General features: G+C 40.6%; 1 protein-coding gene across 1 annotated transcript in view; it reads left to right on the forward strand.

The window, feature by feature from the left end:
- The window catches only part of COL4A3 (collagen type IV alpha 3 chain), a 158,853-nt gene that overhangs the window by 61,584 nt on the left and 73,467 nt on the right, over positions 1-23,802 (forward strand). The window contains exons 2-8 of the mRNA XM_017886959.1: positions 13,724-13,780; positions 15,875-15,964; positions 20,220-20,264; positions 20,866-20,910; positions 21,859-21,921; positions 22,589-22,642; positions 23,465-23,491. Coding sequence (XP_017742448.1) covers positions 13,724-13,780; positions 15,875-15,964; positions 20,220-20,264; positions 20,866-20,910; positions 21,859-21,921; positions 22,589-22,642; positions 23,465-23,491 — 381 coding nt within the window. The remainder of the gene's footprint in view (positions 1-13,723; positions 13,781-15,874; positions 15,965-20,219; positions 20,265-20,865; positions 20,911-21,858; positions 21,922-22,588; positions 22,643-23,464; positions 23,492-23,802) is intronic.

Raw genomic sequence — 23,802 nt, forward strand, 5'->3', positions numbered from 1 at the left:
CCATGGTGAGCTCCTCCAAGACAATGCCCTTAGGTGTGGGCTCTGATACTCCAAGCAGGCCAGACTGCTGGGCAGAAAAGTTAACATGCAGCAGAGCCTCTGTGCTTTGAAGTTTGCACACAATCGTCCTGAAAGCAGTCAGCTCAGCTGCCCAAGGGAAAATCAGAACTTCCAGATTCCAAATAAGATCTGGACTGACCTTGGAGTAATGAGTATGAGACCAATGAACTTTAAGGCCTTTTACAATCTTAATATTCTATTACTTGTAACAATGGAAAGTGTAGCTCACCCACCTCAGCCAGTGGAAGCGCAGGTGACCTCTGGGGTTTCACTGTGTCTGCAGATAACTGTCAGCTCTAAGCTTTCTTCATCAAATGTCTCAACCATTGTTTAAAATTTTCCTATGTTTATTCTGGCTTTATTTTTTTCTACCAGGAAGTAAAAACTAAGTTAGTAGCTTTCCATAATGAAAAAACAAACAAACAAAAAAATTACTTAAAATGAATGCTGCTGGGCATGGTGGCTCACGCCTGTAATCCCAGCACTTCGGGAGGCCAAGGGGGGTGGATCACCTAAGGTCAGGAGTTCAAGACCAGCCTGTCCAACATGGTGAAACCCTGTCTCTACTAAAAATATAAAAAAGTAGCCAGGTGTGGTGGCAGGTACCTGTAATCCCAGCTACTCAGGAGGCTGAGGCAGGAGAATCGCTTGAACTTGGGAGGTGGAGGTTGCAGTCAGCCAAGATCACACCACAGCACTCCAGCCTGGGCAACAGGAGTGAAACTCCATCTCAAAGGAAAAAAAAAAAAAAAGATGAATGCTTATAGTTTGAGAAAACAATAAATAAATTGTAGGACTTTAAATTTCTATTTTTGAGATGAACTGTCTTTTTTATTGCTCTGAATGAATTCTTTTTTGTTGTTAATTTTAGAAAAGTAATCTAGTTTTGTTTTGCTTTGTTTTGTTTTGTTTTGACAGGGTTTCACTCTGTCACCCAGGCTGGAGTGCTGTGGTGCGATTATGGCTCACTGTGGTCTCCACCTCCTGGGCTCAAGCGATCCTCCCACCTCAGCGAACCACATAGATGGAACTACAGGCTTGCGCCACCATGACCGGCTAATTTTTTTGTGGAGACAGCGTCCCACTGTGTTACCCCAGCTGGTCTCCAACTCCTGGGCTCAAGTAATCCTCCCATCTTGGCCTCCCAAAATACTAGGATAATAGGTGTGAGCCACCTGGCCTAAACTTTGGTTTTGTAAATAACATTTTCAAAGATTTTTTTTTTTTAAATGGTCCTTGACAAACCAGGCACCTGACCCAGCAAGTCCCATCCGCCCTAATGTGTGTCTCCACCTGCCAGCCTGCAGCTCATACTTTCCATCACTTGCGGCACTGGTGGCAGCTTTCTGTCTTGTTTGTTTGTTTGTTTGAAGAGGTAATGTTTTCTGAAAAAATGTGACAGTTTCCAGGCGGATTTTTAAAAGTTAACCATTAGCATCATGTCTCTCGATAAGATTAGCTTACTTTGGCCTCTCAGACAGAAGGCCCTGCAGCAGCAGGTGACAAAGCAAAGAGTGACCCACAGGAGAGAGTGGAGGTGGTTGTGGCTAATTTAGTGCTTCCCAGTGCAGGGATGCCCCAGCTCAAAACAAATGAGGAAAAGAAGAACCAGGTAGAGATTTTTTTTATCAAGTAAAATCGGAGCTTTTTTTAAAATCAAGTTCCCATTTTAAGAGAACATCATGGGTTTGTTGTTGTTGTTGTTGTTGTTGTTTAAGACAGATCTCGCCCTGTCTCCCAAACTGGAGTGCAATGGTGTAATCTCGGCTCACTTCAACCTCCACCTCCCAGGTTCAAGCGATTTTTTTGCTTTAGCCTCCCGAGTAGCCGGGACTACAGGCACAGGCCACCATGCCTGACTAACTTTTGTATTTTTAGTAGAGATGGGGTTTTACCATGTTGGCCAGACTGGTCTTGAACTCTTGAGCTCAAGTGATCCACCCACCTTGGCCTCCCAAAGTGCTGGGATTACAGGCATGAGCCATGCCTGGGAACATCGTTTATTCTGTGGGCATTTACTTGCTTTATGGTATCTTAATTTTCCTCTGGAATATGAGGACAGTAGATGAGAGGTCTGCTGTGGGTTGGGGGCTGGGAGATTGTGTTGGTTTGTTTGTGTTGGAGGTGGCCATTGCCCTTATATTGAAAAATATAACTAAGACAATCCTCTGTTTGTCTTCCTTTTAAGACATATTTATTTTACTACTCTGTGAAGTTCAAAACATGAAGAACTTTCAGACTAGAGGATCTGCTGGGTTCTTCCAGTCCCCAAATTATATTCCTTGTGTCCCCCAAGCCTTGGACAGAAGCACAGTGGGAGAAGGGGAAGCACATGAGGAGGACAGAAGGAAGAGAGAGGTCCCCGTCTGCCATTCCAAGGTAGAAGCTCATCTCTCACTGGAGCTCACAGCTGATCTCTTCTTTAAGTTTCTACCTTAACTTTTTTTTTTTTGAGATGGACTCTCGCTCTGTTGCCCAGGCTGGAGTACAGTGGTGTGATCTCTGCCCACTACAACCTTCGCCTCCCAGGTTCAAGCAATTCTCCTGCCTCAGCCACCCAAGTAGCTGGGATTACAGGCGCTCAACACCACACCAAACTAATTTTTGTATTTTTAGTAGAGACAGAGTTTCACCCAGTTGGCCAGGCTGGTCTTGAACTCCTGACCTCAGGTGATCTACCCACCTTGGCCTCCCAAAGTGCTGAGATTACAGGCATGAGCCACTGTGCCTGGCCTGTATCTTAATTTTTTAATGCAAGTTTTATATTGCCACAGAAAAAATGTAATGAAGATAATTTGCACCAGGAATCACCAAGTTTTTCCCATAAAGAGCCAGGTAGTAAATATTTTAGGCTTTGCAAGCCAAGAGGCAAAATGAAGGCTACTATGCAGATACCTATATAACAAGAGAGAAAATAAATATCCACAAAATTTGTATTGATGAAATGCAAACTTAATTTATGGACACTGAGATTTGAAGTTTATATAATTTTCACATTACAAAATGTTATTTCTCTCTTGATTTTGTTTCAACCATGAAAAAATATGAAAACCAGTCTTAGCTCATAGGCCAGCTGGAAACAGGCAGAGGGCAGATTTGGCCTGCAAGCTGCTGTCTGCCAATTCCTGCATTATACAGCTAATTTCATGAGCTACTATGTTATGTTTATCACTAGGATTTTACATCCCATCATGAGGGCCACAGTGATAGGGTGAGGTGGAGAGAAACGTACCCTTCCTCCCCCAGTGCCTTGTGGCCAGCAGCGCCCATCAATAATGAAATACAGGCCGGGCGCGGTGGCTCATGCCTGTAATCCCAGCACTTTATGAGGCCAAGGCGGGCGGATCACCTGAGTTCAAAAGTTCAAGACCAGTCTGGTCAACATGGTGAAACCCCATCTCTACTGGAGAATCGCTTGAACCTGGGAGGTGGAGGTTGCAGTGAGCCTAGATTGCACCACTGCACTCCAGCCTGGGCAACAGAGCGAGACTCCATCCCCATCCCCACCCCACCCCCCAAAAAAGGAGAAGAAGAAATGCAACACTGCACCTGAGAATATGACCCTGGGTCAGACTGTCTCACCTGAATTCAGATACCCGCTCCCAGTGTTCCTTACTATCCTTAGCCTCTCAAAATTCGAGTTTTCTCATCGATCAGATGGAGCTTATAATAGTACCTCCCTTGCAGAATTGTTGTAAGATATAATGAGATCATATGAGGCCGCCAGCACTGAAAGTGCTCAAAACATACTGAGATCATTACAGTGCTGACGGAAGTTCATTTCTTCTACACCATCCTGATCAAGGGATCCTGTGCAGTCTATTTTTCTTACACGAATGGCGAAGGTTTCTCGGTCTTTCTGCATTCAAAACCTTTTAGGGGGGGAAAAGAAACAAAAAAAAAGGAAGCTGGAGTTAATGATTACAGGTATACCTACCATTCTCTGCATTGCATAAGATGGGCAAAATTTCCTTACCAAATTGTTTATTCTCAAATGGACCAGAGAGCTCTCATTGCACCGTCTTTGTCAGAGTTAGTAATCTGTATGCTTGCTGTCATCCAGAAAATCAAAAACGGGTGGCTGGTTTAGATGTCTAGACTAATGATGTGTCTCTGGACAGGAGTTGAGGGATAGGAAGTGGCAGCTGCAGTAAGATTTCTGTGATGTCCAAGTGTGGTGACAGCAGCTTCAGGGCGGGACAGGCAGGGGTACCGTGCAAAGCAGTCCATGGGTGTCATTCTCCTTCACTGGAGGGCATGGTGCCAGGGCACATGGTTGGTTGCTTAAGGCAGACACGGGCAGAGGCGGCCCTGCAGAGGACAGCTCGTGGCGTCTGTCTGGCATGGTTTGGCTATACTTGGTCAGCTCTTCTTTTCACACACAAAAACTTTCCCCTCAGGCTATTGGCTGGGCAGAGGGACTGGCAGGGTCAGTAATCATAATGCAAAATCAACAGACCTGCTCAGTAGGGTGTTAACCAGCTGTGAACGGTGCCAACTCCCCCTGCTATTAAACCAGGCTGGGCTGGGCTGGGCTGGACTGGGCTCCGGGAGAGAGATTGGAGAAAGGCAGGGCAGGCCACGTCTGTTTCACCAGCATGCACAGGAACGAGCATGCTGGCTATTGACAGTAGAAAGAGGAAATAGTCAAGATTATTTGGAAATTATGTTCTGGTCTATTAATAAAAATGCATGTGCATTTAATGAACAATAAAAATGGATGTGTTTAATGAGATCCTTCATGAGTTTCAAGGGTAAAAAGATAATTGTTTACAGTGCGTGTGGGATATAAGGAATTGTGAGACACAGTTCCCACCTGCAGTGGGAAAGTGATAAACCCTTAACTCTGGAGCACCTAACGATTGGTATCAAGTCGATGAGTCAGTAACAGCCTACAGTAACAGCTCTGTATATCCTATGAACTCTTCTAAGGGCTTCCCTGTGCTAACCAATCTGACCCCATTTCACAGATGTGGAAACTGAGACACCTGAGACTGCCTAGACTCACAGAGGTGAGGTGGCAGAGCTGGGATTTAGACCCAGGAAGTCTGTCTCCGGAACTGGTGCCCTGCAGCCTGTACCACTTTGCCTCGTAAGAGAAAGTGATGTACAGGGGAGACATGGGTGACACACGGGCACTGCGAGAATGGAGATCAAGAGAAGAGTGTGAGACCCAACTGATCCGCACTGCTGGAAGGCTTGTTGCCTTTGTATAATATATTTGATCTGGCACCTTTCTTGGATAAGCATCAAATACCACCGGGGTCTCTAACCAATATTTTGTAAATAAAACACTGTAATGTGTCTGTGCTCTTCGGCAAATGATATTTGGTTAATCAACCAATATAATCAGTGTACGCTAATAATAGTATTAACAAATACAAGTTAATTCACTTGTTTGTTAGAGATAGATAACAGCAGTCTCTCACCCTTGCCCTTAGATTCAACACCAGTTCTTTGGCACTGGACAAGGGACTTCAAGAGGAAATGTCAGGGAGGAAGGTGGCTAGTGCAGACTGATGGAAGAAAGGATCAAACAATAGTGGTGGATGTCCTTTGGCTTGGGATCTTGTAGCCAAAAAGGACAGAAGGGAGGCCCCCAGTGACTGAGTCCTTATTGAGTGCAGGGTACCAGGCATGCTAGTGATAGCATCTCAATTCCTTCTCACAAAAGCACTGCAAGATACATCCTAATATCTCCCTTGACAGATGGGGAACTTGGAGGGATGAAGAAATTTCCCAAAGCTCCAGTTTGTAGCTACAATGCTGGAGTAGACGCTACATAGATGGGTCCATATATATTCAGTAGGTCCATACATACATGGCCTGTGATTTCTTTTTTGGTTCTCTACAATGAAAGTTTATTTTGCATTTTAATCGCTTCTCGGCCTTTTGGCTAAGATCAAGTGTAGTATTTTGCATTTTAAGTAAGGCTGTAAAACATAAATGCAACTGTGAAAAAATGATTTCCACAAGTTTAACTACTTAATATTCAAAAGTGCTAAAACATCATGTAATCTCGGGTCATTTTCTGATGGTGGGAGGGGATTTAATAGCCATAATATTATTATTAAGAGCTTTCTGTTCATGACAAATGATTTTGTATTCCATTAAGATATGAGGAAACTATGGGGTAATTTATTGTTGGAAGGAGAAAAATCATAAAGATGTTGCTTAAGAAATATCCATTAGTTATGCTTCCTTAATAGTTAGCCTTTGGCCATCCTGGTTTTTTAAGTGATTTAACAGTTGAATAGTAATGAATGGGTTATTACTATTAAAGTAACCATAGTGTTTCAAAAAACTGGGTCCAACAATGTAGATGGATTAAAATCAATAAGAATAAAAATATGGACTCTGTATCTTTTAAATTAAATAATCCGTTTGAATTTTTGAATTATTGAAACATTTGCAATATGAAAATATATTTAAGAAAAAACAGCATTAGTGAGAGAAATCAATATCTTGACTCTTGAGTTACTGTCATCACCATCCAAAAGTATTCAAGTGTCCCTGTTCTGGGGTCTCTGGAACACACAGGCAGGGCTTGTTTCTAGAGCAGCAGCTGAACAGCAGCCAGAGAGCTGCGCTGACTATAATTCTGAGTTCACACAATCAGGTGCAGCATCTACACGTCAGCAACATTGTCACATACTCTGAAGTCCTAGTCAGCTTAATTATGCAGCTGCACGGGCAAACCACGCCTTGCCAATTTAACTGAGAATTAAAGTTGGAATGAGTTTGGAGCAGTTCCACTAACTGGGGCACAGAAACACAGCTCTAGACCTGGCTCTGGAGCCTCATCTGCAGGGCAGATCACATGCACATAGATGATATGGCAGACATGTATAACTGGAGAGTACAGTCAACCCTCTCACAATGGTTTTTCATTTAACCGACTGCTGGATGGACCAGAATTCTCCATACCTCTGTGCAATAGCAGCCCAGAGCTGGAGGCATCTCCCTAGTATACCTAGTATACATGTCTGCTACACCAATCAGTTTTCTTTTATTTTTTATATTATTTAAAATATTTTTGTGGCTACATAGTAGGCATATATATATTTATGGGGTACATAAGATGTTTTGATACCGGCATGCAATGTGAAATAAACACATCATGGAGAATGGGGCATCCATCCCCTCAAGCACTTTATCCCTTGAGTTACAAGGAATCCAATTACTTTTTTTTTTCTGAGACAGGGTCTCACTCTGTTGTCCAGGCTGAAGTGCAATGGCCTGATCTTGGCTCACTACAATCTCTGCTTCCTGGGTTCAAGCAATCCTCCCATCTCAGCCCTCTGAGTAGCTGAGACTACAGGTGTGCACCACCATGTCCAGCTAAATTTTGTTTTTGTTTTTGTTTCTTTGTAGAGATGGGGTTTTTCCACGTTGCCCAGGCTGGTCTCGAACTCCTGATCTCAGGCGATCCACCTGCCTTGGCCTCCCAGTGTGCTGGGATTACAGGCATGAACCCTCGTGCCTGGCTGAATTCTTTGTTTTAAAATACACAATTAAGTTATTATTGACTATAATCACCCTACTGTGCTACCAAATAGTCTTATTCATTCTATTTTTTTTGTACACATTAATCATCCCACCTCCCGTCCAACCCCTCACTACCCCTCTTAGCCTCTGGTAACCATTCTTCTACTCTCTATGTCCATGAGTTCAGTTGATTTGATTTTTAGATCCCACACATCAGTGAGAATATACAATGTTTGTCTTTCTGTGTCTGGCTTACTTTGTTTAACACAGTGATCCCCAGTTCCATCCATGTTGTTGCAAATGACTGGATCTCATTCTTTTTTATGGCTGCATAGTACTCCACTGTGTATATATACCACATTTCCTTTATCCATTCATCTGTTGATGGACACTTAGATTGCTTCCAAATCTTAGCTATTGTATACTCTGGTTTCTCTTCAGATCGTATAAATCTTTCACCTTTTACCAAATCTTAGCTATTGTAAACAGTGCTACAACAAACATGGGAGTGCAGATATCTCTTCGATAGACTGATTTCCTTTCTTTTGGATAGATACCCAACAGTGGGGTTGCTGGATCATATGGTAGTGCAATTTTTAGTTTTTTGAGGAACCTCCACACTGTTCTCCATGGTGGTTATACTAATTTACATTCCCACAAGCAACGTACTAGGGTTGCCTTTTCTCCACTTCCTTTCTAGCATTTGTTATTGACTGTCATTTGGATAGAAGCCATTTTAACTGGGGTGAGATGATATCTCCGTGTAGTTTTGATTTGCATTTCTCTGATGATCAGTGATGTTGAGCACCTTTTCATATGCCTGTTTGCTCTCTGTATGTCTTCTTTTGAGAAATGTCTATTCAAATCTTTTGCCCATTTTTTGACCAGATGGTTTTAAGATTAGCTATTTCACTCCAATTCCTGATGGTTGAACTTACTATTTTAATGAAGTAATTAAATATTAAATAACTAAGTGATTAGATATGAATACATAAAAAGACATTTGCTTATGTAAAACAAGGTTGAAAGATTTGATAAAATGAAATTGAGAGAAAACTATTATTCAATTACATGTGGCTGAGCTAGCACTTAAAGAGTTAGAGAAAAATATGGATTAATATCCAGAAGGACTCTACAGTCAGATTGCTCCACAAGCATCTTTTTTATTTTATTTATTTACTTTTTATTTTTTTTGAGACAGAATCTAGCTCTGTCACCCAGGCTGGAGTGCAGTGGCACAATCTTGGCTAACTGCAACCTCAGCCTCCTGGGTTCAAGCAATTCTCATGCCTCAGCCTCCTGAGTAGTCAAGGTTACAGGCATGCACCACCAAACCCTACTAATTTTTGTATTTTTAGTAGAGATGGGGTTTCACATTGTTGGCCAGGCTGGGCTCAAACTCCTGACCTCCAGTGATCCACCAGCCGCTGCCTCCCAATGTGCTGGGATTACAGGAGTGAGCCACCATGCCCGGCCCCCACAAGCAATTGGCCTGTAAAAAAATTTTTTTTTTAATTCTAAAACCGGAATTTGTTGATGGTGCACTGTGGGAGTGATTTAGCAAGAATGATGCCATTGAACTCTAAACAGCAGACCCATTCCCAAAGGAACAACCTGGACCCTATCTCACAAGATTATAGAATTTGTGAGCATTTATATATTTTAAGTTGACTAGTGTTCATGTTTCTGTTTTTTGGTTTTGACCCTTCACTTTAACTTTTTCAAATAACTAATAAGCTGGTACTCAACTATCAAATAGAAATTCTACCTTAATGTGCAAACAAACCAAATACAACAAAAACTAAATATTTTACCACTAAAAGTTCAAGACTCAAACTGAGGGATAATAACAAAAAGAAAAAATCAAGAACTGTGATTTTGATGACAATAAAGGAGATGCCTCATGGCGGCAGGTGGTGATGGGAAGGCAGACGCCAGGCAGGGAGGACTCATGGGAACAGCACGCTCACATCAGAGCCCCACACCTGACTGCTGAGCACCCGGGTGGGTCCTAAGGATTCTTGCAACCATGAGAGCCACTTGTTGACATCCGGCCTCAGGTGTTGATTGCGGATGAAAGCACTGACAAAAGCTCTGGCCTAAAATGATAGATGTGCTAAAAATTAAACAGTTTTTCGTTTTCTATGATCATTGAGGACCTTGTATAAGGATGAAGATCTAATTTAAAAACTGGTATCCTGAAGGTATTGTATCACATCGATTTCTTAGTTTTGGGGATAAGGGTTGTAATTAGATGGGGGAGAGGCATACAGAAGTATCTGGGGTACAGTGTCATCTTGCATGTAGTCTACTTTTGAATGATTTGGGGGAAAGTGGTGTATGTGTGTGTGGAGAGAGAGAAAGAGAGAAGGAGAGACAGAGAGATGGAGTAGGTGGGACAACAAAACCGTTGGTGAACTTCGATGGGAGGAGATACCAGTGTTCACGGTACTGTTTGTCAACTCTTCTGAGGGTTGGGTTTGTACTTTTTCCAAAAGCATTTCTTTTAATCCAAGCAACTAACAAATAATTAGCCTTGTGTTAATTTTAACGTGTTAAAATAGCCAAAGTCTCTGGTTCCATTTTTTGCCATTTTGATCATAGTTGTTCATAATTCATACATACAGAAAATATCTTCATCATGACACCCTATCAAATAGCAATGCAATTCACATGCCTTCAAATTGGATGCAAATAAACCAGCTGTCCATCCACTCATTGATTCATCCAGTCAATCCACAAACATTTGTTGAGGACATGTTATATGCCAAAAATACCAGTGTGAATATGACTGCACAATTCCTTCTCTCCTGGGACAAACAATCATCAGAAAAAATAGACATTGAATTTCTAACTGCAAAGGTTCAATGGGAGTGTATAGGCAAAGGGGGCCAGTCTAATCTGGAGAAGATCAACACTTATTTGCTTAAGCCAAGACCGAAAGATTTTTAGTAGCATATGGTGAACGTGACTCCTACTCCAAGAAATAAAATTAAGCCTGTCTCAAGGCCCCTACACCTTCTTACGGGTTAGAGAATTGCCAACATGCTCTTCTTCCCTCTAGTCCTAGAGGCTCAGAATCCAGATGTTTTGTGGCATCTGGGAGGCAGAAGAATCAGAGGTGATCACTGTCCATTTGAAAACAGTGGCCAGCTACCTCCGTGCACACTTGAGCCCAAGGTCCATGCCCAGATTGAGCTTCCTTACCCAGTATCAGGTACCCTTGGGTGTAGGACTCAGGCTTTCCTTTTGGAGGCCCTGCTGCCTCTTTCAGATGTTGTGGGGGAGTAGCATGTTGGGGTGTGGGAGGGGGTTCTGAAGACTTGCATTTCCAAGAACTTGCATTTCTGACAAGTCTCCAGGTGATGATGCTGCTGTCTGGGAATCCACACTTTGAGTTTTAGTAGAGTATATTTAAAAGATGTGATTGAAATGAGCATTAAAGTTTAAAAGTCCAGAAAGATAATATTAAAATCATTTAGTTAAGACATGACTTCATGATCCCAAATATTTGGGAGGAAAACTGCAATGAGTTAGTCTTCTAGAAATACCAAATATGCAACTTTGAGGAGACTATAGAATTTCCTTCTCAGTCACTTTCTCTTTTTTAATTTCAATAGCTTATGGGGAACAGGTGGTGTTTGGTTACATGGATAAGTTCTTCAGTGGTGATTTCTGAGATTTTGATGCACCCATCACCCGAGCAGTGTACACTGTTCCCAATGTGTAGTCTTAAATCCCTCGCCCCACTTTTACCCTCCCCCCAATTCCCCAAATCCATTGTATCATTCTTATGCCTTTGTGTACTCATAGCTTAGCTTAGCTCTCACTTCTAAGTGAGAATATGTGATGTTTGGTTTTCCATTCCTGAGTTACATCACTTAGAATAATGGTCTCCAATTCCATCCAGGTTGCCGCAAATGCCATTATTTCATTCTTTTTTTTCTTTCTTTCTTTTTTTTTTTTTTTTTCGTTACAGAGTTTCGCTCTTGTCACCCAGGTTTGAGTGCAATGGTGCGATCTTGGCTCACTGCAATCTCTGCCTCACAGGTTCAAGCGATTCTCCTGCCTCAGATTCCCAAGTAGCTGGGATTACAGACGCCCGCCACCATGCCTGGCTAATTTTTGTATTTTTAGTAGAGAAGGGGGTTTTGCCATGTTGGCCAGGCTGGTCTCGAACTCCTGACCTCAGGTGATCTGCCCGCCTGGGCCTCCCAACGTGCTGGGATTGCAGGCATGAGCAACCGTGCCCAGACTATTCCATTCCTTTTTATGGCTGAGTAGTATTCCATGGTATATATACCACATTGTCTTTATCCACTCATTGATTGATGGGCATCTGGGCTGGTTCCAGATGTTTGCAATTGTGAATAGTCCTGTTATAAATATGAGTGTGCAAGTGTCTTTTTCGTATAAGGACTTATTTTCCTCTGGGTAGATACCCAGTACTTTCCATTCCTATAAATTACAATGTATATAAACATGATGAGTGTCAAATGATGAATGTCTCAAAATTACTATGTGCTCCCTTCCTGGAATGACAGCAAGACCTACTGCCCAAGACTAAGGAAAGATACTCAGTTAAAGATACTCTCTCTTGTTTGTTTGTGTAGGTTTTTTTTTTTTTTTTTTTTTTGCTTTGGTTGTATAAATAGAATTCTCCACCTTAGGAATATCTAGCATTTTTTAAAAATTTTCCCTACTAACCACCCGGTATATCTCCTAGATGTGCCTGGCCTCTGCTATCAACATATTTTCTGGAGAAAGCAAATTAATTTTCAGTTAATATTAACCTGAAGAAAAAAATAATAAAGCAAAGGATTAATGTATAACCATATAATGTGTAGCATGTATGTCAAAACACATTTTTTTTTTTCTTTTTTGGAACAGAGTTTCACTCTGTCACCCTGACTGGAGTGCAGTGGAATGATCTCAGCTCACTGCAACATCCACCTCCTGGGTTCAAGCCATTCTCCTGCCTCAGCCTCTGGAGTAGCTGGAATTACAGAAGCCCACCACCACACACGGCTAATTTTTATATTTTTTAGTAGAAATGGGGTTTCACCAGGTTGGCCAGGTTGGTCTCAAACTCCTGACCTCAAATGACCTGCCTGCCTTGGCCTCCCAAAGTGCTGGGATTACAGGCATGAGCCACTGTGCCCAGCCAAAACACATTTTAAGTCTATTATTTGAAACTATTTCTTTATTTATTCCTCTGCTGGCAGATAAAAATTTTACAAATTTGATGTCCACTGTAGCTAGTACGTGCATAGGTGTGAGGGCTGGGGGTTAAGTATGTCACAGTGACTACTTAGGTAGGATAAGGTATGTCTAACTCACGGCTGAATTTTTTGTTTTGGTTTTGGTTTTATAAGAAAGAACATTCTGTTATTCAAAACATTTGAGAATAAAAAAAAGAAAGAACATTCTGATACTAGTTATTCTCCTTAAAGATGCATAATGGGTATTGATCCTCTTCTCAGTCTTAAACATTATTTAAGTCAAAGAAAACCTTAATATCACCTATAGAATATATTGCATATTAATCTACGCAAATATATGTAAGGTTGGTGCAAAAGTTATTGTGGCTTTTGCCATTGAAAGTAATGGCAAAAAAAAAAAAAAAAAATCGTCCAAGTAATGGAACCAACCAAATACCCTGTGTTTTACATAAGAGGTATATATACATTATACACATACACACATATGCATATATGAACATTATGTAGAACCTAAGAATTTGCCAGTATCTGACCACTTTCTACCTATGACAGCTGCAATTTCTTATGATTCAATTAGATAGTATCCTGAAAAAAAAGGATAGCTGATTTTGTCATTTCCATATATAAATTATTAGGTTGATACAAAGGTAATTAAAAGTGATGACAAAAACTGCAATTACTGTAATACTTAAAATTCCCAAGTACAATACAAATGATGTATTCTTATCTGACATTTCTCCCTTATGCAACATGTTCTCAGTTTTCTGCTTTATTTCTATTGATATATTGATGTGTTTCTATTAATATATGGATATATTGCTACAAGGTCACCTGGCTCCTAACGGATAGTGTCCAATACTCAAAGAACAGAGAAATGCATTTGCTTTTACCCTGCCCGTTGGGATTTATTCAGCTGTTTCTAAACAAAACACTTTCTCTTTCCCTCTTCCTAGGGCTGTGTCTGTAAAGACAAAGGCCAGTGCTTCTGTGACAAGGCCAAAGGGGAGAAGGTAAAAACAAAACCTAATACTGCTTGTTTACACTGTAAAGCTCTACAAGGTAAAACTCACCTTCTTCTTTCATCTGTAGCAGAAAGATCAGCAGTATGTTGTTACATTTCCCAAATCCAATGTTAAAGTAATTGTATATAAACATTAACCTAAAAAAAAAAGAAAAAAAAATGTCATCTAGGAAGCTTCAGATACCTTGTATATACAACGGCAATTAAATTACAACTCTCTTGGTCTGTAAAGAATAAGTAGCAAATGCGAGAGAAAAACAAAATTTATGACAAGTCTCCATATGTGCACACTATTTACAATGTTGCTAAACACAAGAGAAGAACTGAAAACAAATTGATTCATTCACTTTGACAGAAAATAAACATTGAAATCCACAGATTTCTGTCCTGCAGCATTGGTTCAAGTTCGCCCCCTGGTGGAGAAATCCCACAGCAGCACGTGGTTGAGGCAAAACTTCAGCAGAGGGAAGTAGCTCCATTGCAGAATTCAAGAAAAAAAGGAATGCCGTGAAATCTCATTAATTCGCTCCATTAACTTGCAATTTGTGATAATTAAGATAGAGGCAGAACTAAAGTTTTTTTCTTTGTTTACCAAACCCTTTCCTCAGAGACACTAATTAATTGTTTAACAATATTGAAGGATGACTATTTTAAAATATTTTAAGAAGATATTTAAAGCTCTTTAATTTCTATATAACGTGTATGCTAATTATAATAATTATACTTATTTTAAATTATTTCATAATTCACATGTAGTTGGATTTAGGTTTTTTCTTGAATATGTGAATGTATTAAAATTCAGTTTCTCATTGAGAAGCACTTTCTCTGTGATTCTCCTTGCATTCAAGAAGCATTTATTGAGTTTCTACTATTTGCAAGATGCTATTCTAGGGTGTATAAAAGTAACCGAGTAGCGAGAGGGGTCTAGTACATTCTTTTATTTCTCTTCTTATTGAGTGTGTGTGCACACACACAATGTAAAATAGCTGACTTGTTCTTTTTTGTTTTAATTTGCCAATTGTGTAACTAAATTGACCCAATTAACCAAATCAGCCGGTGGCCTTTACTTTTGAAGAGTACAGTCGGCCCTCCTTATCCAGGCACTCTGAATCGTCAGATTCAACCAATGGCATATTAAAAATACTTGTGGGGGGGATAATAAAAAATAACAGTACAACAATAAAAGATAATACAAATGAAAAAATGCAGTATAACAACTATTTGCAAAGCATCTGCATTGTATTAGGTATTATAAGTCACCTAGAGATTCAAAGTATATGGAAGGATGTTCTAGGTTATATGCAAATACTATGCCATTTTGTGTAAGAGACTTAAGGATCCACAGGTTTTCGTGTGGGGGGAAGGTCGTGGAACCAATGCCCCACCGACACTGAGGGACAAACGTAATTCCAAGATATACATCCATGGGAAGGTTATTTGTTGGTAGAACCCTGTCAAGCCTTGGGCTTAAAATACTTTCACTCACTTTTACTAGGTACTTTCCCCTAATATTATCCGACTCCTTCTAAAACATTACTGAGCTCACACCTTTTTGGTTATGCCACCCTTGCTACCTCTCCTGCATCTCCCATACAAATAGCAGATTACTAATGCCTGTGTATTAAAGGGCTGAGACTCATAACCTGCCTGGTGGCATTCTTTCAAGCTACATAGTAATTATGCACACTCCCCAAACACCTTCTTGCACCTGAGCCTCACTGTCTCTCCATCCCACAACAAACACTCCACTAACCTTGAAGTTTCTTCCTGGGCTTTCCCTTTCATGTTTTATTCCTTCTCAGTTAAGCTCTGCTCTACATAGCCCCACTGTGGGGGAAAGTCAAGTTTCTACAAGACCAAGAGCCACCACTTTCAAGCCTATAGACAAATACTAACAACTGGTAGCTTTCTGGTTACCTATGCAGTCACTCCTGAGTGTTAATTATGAATTTTTTAATCCAAGGAAAAAATATGCAAAGAGTCATCATGAAGTCATAAACAAGAGAACATAATGGTTATTGGTGTGTTTATTGTTGGATAGTTGCTGTTCTGTGTGTTTCTCACCTTGTTTTGGTTTTAACAGGGGGAGAGAGGCTTTCCTGGGCCCCCTGGTTCTCCCGGCCAGAAAGGATTCACAGGTCCTGAAGGCTTGCTTGGACCACAGGGACCCAAGGTATGTCATCCTGCAAGCTTGGAAAATCCCCAACCCACCTAACCCTCTTCATGCCTACCCCCTGGGCTGTTGCAAACCTGGAGAGAATTCCACATCTTAGCCAACTGCTAGGTGCATGGCGAACTCCTGGTCCCCAGTATTAGCTGGCCACATAGAACCGCAACCTGTTCTGAGACTATTGCAAATGATCATCATTAGCTTCAAGTCTGTGGCTCAAATTCATCTCCATCTCCCTCCCTAATCTACACAGTGTCTACATCTGCGTCTGTTCCTACCTCTATTCCTCCTACAGTGAAAAATGAGAGCTCTTTTCGCTTCTATTCAAGACCTGTCCAACCACCTGTGCCCCCATCCTTGGAATTCCTTGTTCCACGAGGTGCCTCCCCTCTCTACAGACATTCCAGCTTTTCTTTTGTTATTTGCTTTTCTCTTTCAGTTCTTAAATATGCAACTGTTTTCCCATCATAATACAAAACTTCCTCGTCATCTTTTAGGTCTTGTGCCCAAATGATTGCTGTCTTTTCCCTGACTTTCCTTTCTCTGTCAAACTTCTTAAAAGAATAGTCAAACATGCTGCCTGTAGTTCATCTACTATTCAATCCTTAGTAATAATTTGCCTGCTACCACCTCTCCTCTGAAAACACTCCAGCAAAGATCACCAATGGCCTTCAAGTGACCAATGCCAATACATACTTTTGTGTCTTAATCTGACCTGAACCCCTCTGCTTAGTTTCAAATTATGTGGATTGCTCTCCTCTCCTTGAAACACTTGTCTGTCTTTGTTTCTCCATTTCTCCTGTCTCTTCATCCTTCCCTTCCTTGTCTGTCTTTGTTTCTGTATTTCTCCTGTCTCTCCATCACCTTTCTCTCCTTTGCTCTGTCTTTTTTCTGTATTTCCCCTGTCTTTCCATCCTTCCCTATCCTTGGTCTGTATTTCCTCCTGCTCTCTTCCATCTCCCTTCCTCGTGGGTTTCTCTTTTCCTTCTGGTCCCTTAAATATCCAGAGTCTACGACCCTTCACATTCATCACACATTCTTATCCTAAAGTCTGTGATACAGCAAAGGCCTTTGTTTAAATAAATACCCTAGAGGATTTACTAAATAACTGCACAACCACTGGATTTGCTGAGTACTCTTTCCTGCTGTGGACATTAGCTAGACTTAAGCCTGGCTTCTCACGCACCCACACATTCATTCCCCTGACTACTGACCTCCAGCAGGCTATAAACCAATGAATGAGCTATGAAAAATAATTACAGTTGATCTATACAGGGTCTTTTAAAAATTTCATAATATATTAGAATATGTATTACAGGCCGGACACAGTGGCTCATGCCTGTAATCCCATCGCTCTGGGAGGCTGAGGCAGGAGGATCACTTGAGCCCACAAGTTTGAGGCCAACCTGGGCAACATAAGGAGACCCAGTTTCTACCAAAAATACAAAAATTAGCCAGGTGTGGTGGCATATGCCTGTGGTCTCAGCTACTCAGGAGGCTGAGGTGGGAGGATTGCTTGAGCCCCAGAGGCGGAGGCAGAGGCTGCAGTGAGCCATGATCATGCTACTGCACTCCAGCCTGGGTAACAGAGTGAGACCCTGTCAAAAAAAAATTTTTTAAACCATACATATATATGTGTTAGAATAATGTATGGAACATGTAAATGATAATCAAAATCAAAGCCATCCTACTGCATATGTACTCTGTGCCAGGCATTGGGCAATTTATTTCTCCCTGGATCTCATTTACTCCTCACATTGATCCCACAAATCATGACTATGGTGACTTAATTACCTCCACTATGTGGAGGTAATTCGTGGATGAGAAAACGGACACAGAGCACTTGAGTAATTTTTCCTGGGTCATGGAGATCACAGGGAACAAAATCAGAGTTCAAACGTGGTTTGACATTGTGTGTGGGGTTTTCCTCACACCAAACAATTCTCCAACTCTCTGGATGCCAACTGGGTACCCGACAATTCAGTTATGACATTAAATACCTGGGGTTAGTGCAGACCCCATCGGGTAAGGGCTCAGTCCTACAAGACTGTCCCTGCTTCAGGACTAGTCATAAGTAGTGGGTCCTCAGTTACCCATAATTCCGTCTAACTTGGCTACAAATAAATCAGGGGTTCCCATGACCCCCTCCTCCGGTTTGATAATTTGCTAAAACAGCCTCATAGAACTCATGGGAATATTTACCAGTTTATTATAAAGGATATGAATGAGAGATGAAGAGATACATCGGAGGAGGCCCAGAAGGGTCCCAAGTGCAGTAGCTTCTGTCGCCATGGAGTTGAGGTGCATTACCCTCCTGGAAGCTGAATGTTCACCCACCCAGAAGCTCTCTGAACATCATGCTTCAGGGATTCTTATGGAGGTGTCATAATGTGGGCAGGATCAATTATAAACTCAATCTCTAGCTCTGCTTTCCTCACTGAAGGGTGCAGCTGGAGCTGAAAGTTTCAAGCTTCTAATCATGGCTTGGTCTTTCTGATGACCAGTCCCACCTGGAAGCCCACCAAGAATTGCCTCCTTAGAACAAAAGACACTCTATCACCCAGGATATTCCAAGTGAGGTCAAACACCAAATATTAGAACAAAAGATGATCTTTATTCCCCTATCATTCAGAATATTAGAAGGGTTTTTAGGAGCTCTGTGTCAGGAACCAAAGGCATAGAACAAATATGTATTTCTTATGTCACATATATGATGCCAGAATCAAACTCTTGAAACCACACCCACAGCTTACATGTAAAATGCAAAAGCTTGCTGTTTTCCAGTAATTCTGCCATTTCCCTGTCTACCATATTCATGTATGTGTTCTTTTTGTCCATTTCTACTTCTGATCCTAATTTTGAAAAAGTCATTCAGATTCTGGGCAGAAACTGAACATTGACTTCCTCTAGGGCATGGACCCAGGTTTCCTTCCATTTCTATTGGTAGAACGAGTTTGCCACTTCAGCCCTGGACTTAGATCAGCCTAATGCCAATTCCTTGTTTTTAAAAAAAAGTTATCTATAGCCTACTCTGTTTCATTCTCTTCAGCATTTCTTTAGAGGTGCTGAAATTCATTAAAATAGTCAAAAACACATGGCACTTAGTATGGGTTATATGAGTGCAGGCATTCCAGAAAATTAATCCAGAAAACCTGAGTGCCATGTTGTCATAGATTCATATTTTAAAGCATATAAGGCTTATAGATATATATTAATAGCTACAAAAGATAATACAATCAAAGACAGATAATTAGAGAATATTAAAACCTGACCAAAAAGATGTTTTAGATTTACAAGATTTCTATCTTAATTTTAAATATTTTCTGCATGAAAAAAGTTTACAATGAGAAAGTAAAACCTGCAAGTAAAACCTTCTGCTTTCTGTATCATAAGAATAGAATTCTGTAGGGAAGAGGAATGTCCTTGGCCTTGAACACAGCCACGCACCCCGGAATTCCACCATAGATGGGAGAGACTGACTTTGGCCTGGACAGGGCAATCTCAGAGGATTCTGTAACAACCCTTTTCTCAAATAATAACAATAAAATTAAAAATCAAAACAAACTGAAACTCTCTGGAATGATGAAAATGGCTTTTGGACAATGAAACTTTCACACTACGTGGCCTAGCTGAAACAGTCACCATTTAAGGTTATTCTCCAAGAAACAGGACGTCGAACTGAATGCATTACATGCCCAAAGCAAGTTTCTCTCTGGTTCAGGCAGTCCTTACTTGGCTATTTATTTCCTTGTGCATGTCAGGCACATTTTGTTAATAGAGTGTTTCTTGTGCACAGAAATACTGGCTGCCATTCTCATCCACCATTGTAGTTGTGTCATTCATTTTTATCAGACCTCAGCAGCTGTGAGGCTAATTAGGACTTTTGCAGCAGCCCTTCACAGATTTTAAAGTGCCCAAGAATCACTAAGGAATCATGTTAAAAATGCAGATTCTGGGTCAATAGTCTGGGAGGTGAGGCAGATCTAAGATTCTACATTTCTAATAAGCTTCTAGGTAATGCTAATGTTGCGGGCCCCAAACCCCACTTCGAGTAGCAAGGGTTTGGATAAAGTTTTGTCTTTTCTGATAAACAATTTAGCTCCAATGAAATAAGCGAGCAATTGAATCTTATTAACAATGAAATCATCAGGAGGGCAAAACAGCTTGGCATGTGACTAAGACTGGGTTTCATGTATGGGTTTCTTAGCGCCAAATAATTTTCAGAGTGTTTACTTTTTCTTTTTTCACTTGAATCTAGGGCTCTCCAGGACTTCCAGGACTCACGGGTCCCAAAGGTGTAAGGGTTAGTAGTCCAACCAGTCCATCCTGATCGTTGATGAACTCATTCTTTTTGAAAGATCAGCTTTTCACTGTAAGATTTACACAAATATCAGAAAGGAGTACACTGCGTATGGTTCCATAGATGAAGTTCAAGAACAGGTAAAACTAATCTGTAATGGTAGATGTCAAAGAAGTGGTTACCACATTAGAGGCAAGTGTTAAACCGACAAAGAAAGGCCATGAAGGAACCTCTGGAGTGATACAGATGCTCTGTGTCTGATGGGATGATGGTATATAAAACTGCACGCAGGTCAACATTCGTTAAGCTGTTCAGTTAAGCTGTTCTCAAAAGACTTGGAGCACTTAATTGTATGCAAATTGTACTTTAGAAATCTATCCAAAAAAGCCAAAACTAATCTTAATGATATCTTTTTAAGAGTGACATAAATGTGAGATTTACAAAAGTTTGTTAAAGCTTTGGTGTTTGTTTTCCCAATCGTTTCGAGCCATTCCCAGTTATAGTTGCAGAAAAAGATTATTGCAATGGTAAATAAATTTATGTTTATATATTGAACATTTTAAAAGTGTTTTTTGTCACCCCCTCCTTTTTTCTATGTCTTCAGGGAGTAACTGGATTGCCAGGATTTTCTGGTTCTCCTGGACTTCCAGTAAGTAATGGGAAAATCCGTAGCTAGAAAATTTAAAATAAGCTCATTTTAATAAAGATGTTAAAACGGTCATGTGAGAAAATGTGTTCTGATGCATTCCCTACATGAAGAAATAGCACCTTAGGATGGTATATTATATTAGTGTGTGGATTTTTATGTCATATGAGTCAAATTGTACTTCCTGAAATACAAGCAGGACAGGATAGGATAGGGTAGGATAATTAGTAAATTATATAGTAAGTGAGCCCTCCATATCCATCGATTCCACATCCATGAATTCAACCAACCAACTGTAGATCAAAAATATTTTAAAAAATAATAAAATTGTACAAACTTAAAAACCATTACAGTATAACAACTATTGACATAGCATTCACATCATATTAGGTATTATAAGTAATCTAGAGATGACTTTAAGTATACAGGAGGATATGTATAGGTTATGTGCAAATACTATACTATTTTATATAAGAGACTTGAGTATCTGTGGATTTTTGTATTCATGGAGGTCCTAGAACTAAACCCCCACAGGTACTGAAGGAAACTATATGTTACAAGCTGATAGAATAGCATAGGATAGAATGAAATGATTGTATTTAATAGCATAGAATAATAAAATAATTTCATCTGTGCACACTTTCCTCCTCTTTTTCCCTTCCTTTCTCCCCAGCTTAAAACAGCATGTTAAGGGACTTTTTTATTTTATGGATAAAAGGCTTTTGCTTTATCTTAAATACCTGCACCTAACTTGAAAAGTCTTCATTTTAGTCAGCCTGTTTAGTTTGCTGTTACTGGAATTATACATAAAACCACAATGTACATTTCCTACTTAACCATTTAAATAATCATTTATATTTCAAGAGTTATTTAAATCAGTCCCTCTTTTCCCGTGAGTTCAGTACTGTTTCTTGGGATGACCCTCCTCATTGAGACTTGTTCTTCTTCCAGGGCACCCCAGGCAATACTGGGCCTTATGGACTTGTCGGTGTACCAGGATGCAATGGTTCTAAGGTAAGTACTTTTCACACAGAAGATGATTAATAAATGTTTTGCTGAATGACTAAATCAAGGTGAAGTGGCAATGAAAGGAAGACAGGCTTCCCTTGAAACATTGCTTTAGACCAGAACCAACAGTACAATTCGGAGCCAGGAAACTTCCTATTTTCTTTCTTCGCATTGCTTGCTTTCTAATTGTCTTTTAAGGAAAGTTCTCCCACAGAAGGAAAACTTGGAGCTCAACTGGTTGTTTTCATCTGAGGCTGTGTATATAAATCAGAAATCAAAGCTTTGAGTGCAGAATTAGTTTTAGAGAAGGAATGACTGAGCTTTTCAGTGTTCACTCACCTCCTTTTGTTTTCGAACTGAGCTCTCCTTTTCTCCAGAATGGTGGCCATGAATGAACTAATTACTCAAGTTTGAAGGAAACAGCAATTAAAAAGTTCTTGGCGCAATTAGACTTTGCCATTTATGCACAATTTGAGAAACAGTATTCTAATCCTGTTTTTAATTAAGATAATGGTTTTTTGGTCTTCAGCCTCATGACCCAGTAGCCATAAGGAATTTGGATTACTTTGTCTAGATTTACCATTGCAAAGTTGGAAGCGAGAAACAGGAAAAATATCTGAATAGGCTATTCTAGAACAACTAAGAATAATAACAAACTTTGTATGTCTTTTAGGGTGAGCAGGGGTTTCCAGGACTCCCAGGGACACTGGGCTACCGAGGGATCCCGGTAGGTTTGCATTTCTAATCCCCATCAAAGACATAAACCATAAATAAAAGTGGTCTACTCCATACGGCCATATACACAAATCCATCATGACTTTAGGGAAGTCTACTTTAGGGGTAGCCATAGTAGACATTCAACTAATAGTTAGGGAATGGATGAATACATGCATTATGAACGTAGGGTTAGAAGTGGAGACTTTGTTTTGCTTTTGAGATATCCAAGTGGAGATGCATGAGAGGTACTTGGATTCACTCAGAGAAGAGGTTCCAGCTGGTGGTGACTCAAGGAGTCACAGTGAGGAGAACAGGGGCTTAGAACTGAGACTTAGCTCCAGCAGTGATGTTGAGATCAAGGAGAATGAGCCTGTAAAGGAGGAGCAGCTCTGGTGGGAGAAAGAAAACCAGCAGGGGTGTATTATGGAGGTCCAGGAAAGACCTACTGTAGTAGAAGGGAGTGGCAGACAGCTGCTGGATGCTGCTGCAAAGTCCATTCAGAGGAGGACTGACATGTTGGCATTGGTTTTAGCAACATCAGTATCATGTCTGACCTTAGCAAGGGACAATTCCATGGCAGGATGGAGCAGGGGGAAGATTTGGAACTGAGGAAAGGGTGGGAAATGAAGGAAATGGGAAGTTCCCAGGTGAGACGAAGGAAAGACAGGACAATATGGTGGGAGGTAAAAGATTAAGGGAAGACTTTGCTTTGTAAGCCTGTGGGAGGTGTATGATGGGGAGAGGTTGCAAAACAGGAGAGAGGGCAGAGCAGACGGAGTAGGAGTGTGCGTTTGATTTTCCTCTAGTTGTTCATAGGCTGCTTTTTTCCCAGGGTGCTCCTGGTTTGAAAGGACAAAAGGTAAGTCATTGGTGGAATTGCTGTCGCTGAAAACCTCTAACTGTACATGTGAAAAAGACTTCTATTAAATCATGAGACTTAAGTCATTGGTGGAATGCTGTCGCTGAAAACCTCTAACTGTACATGTGAAAAAGACTTCTATTAAATCATGAGACTTAAGTCATTGGTGGAATTGCTGTCGCTGAAAACCTCTAACTGTACATGTGAAAAAGACTTCTATTAAATCATGAGACTTAAGTCATTGGTGGAATGCTGTCGCTGAAAACCTCTAACTGTACATGTGAAAAAGACTTCTATTAAATCATGAGACT

The sequence above is a fragment of the Rhinopithecus bieti genome, unplaced genomic scaffold (assembly GCF_001698545.2).
Source record: "Rhinopithecus bieti isolate Rb0 unplaced genomic scaffold, ASM169854v2 scaffold_15336, whole genome shotgun sequence".
In the NCBI taxonomy this organism is placed as follows: domain Eukaryota; kingdom Metazoa; phylum Chordata; class Mammalia; order Primates; family Cercopithecidae; genus Rhinopithecus; species Rhinopithecus bieti.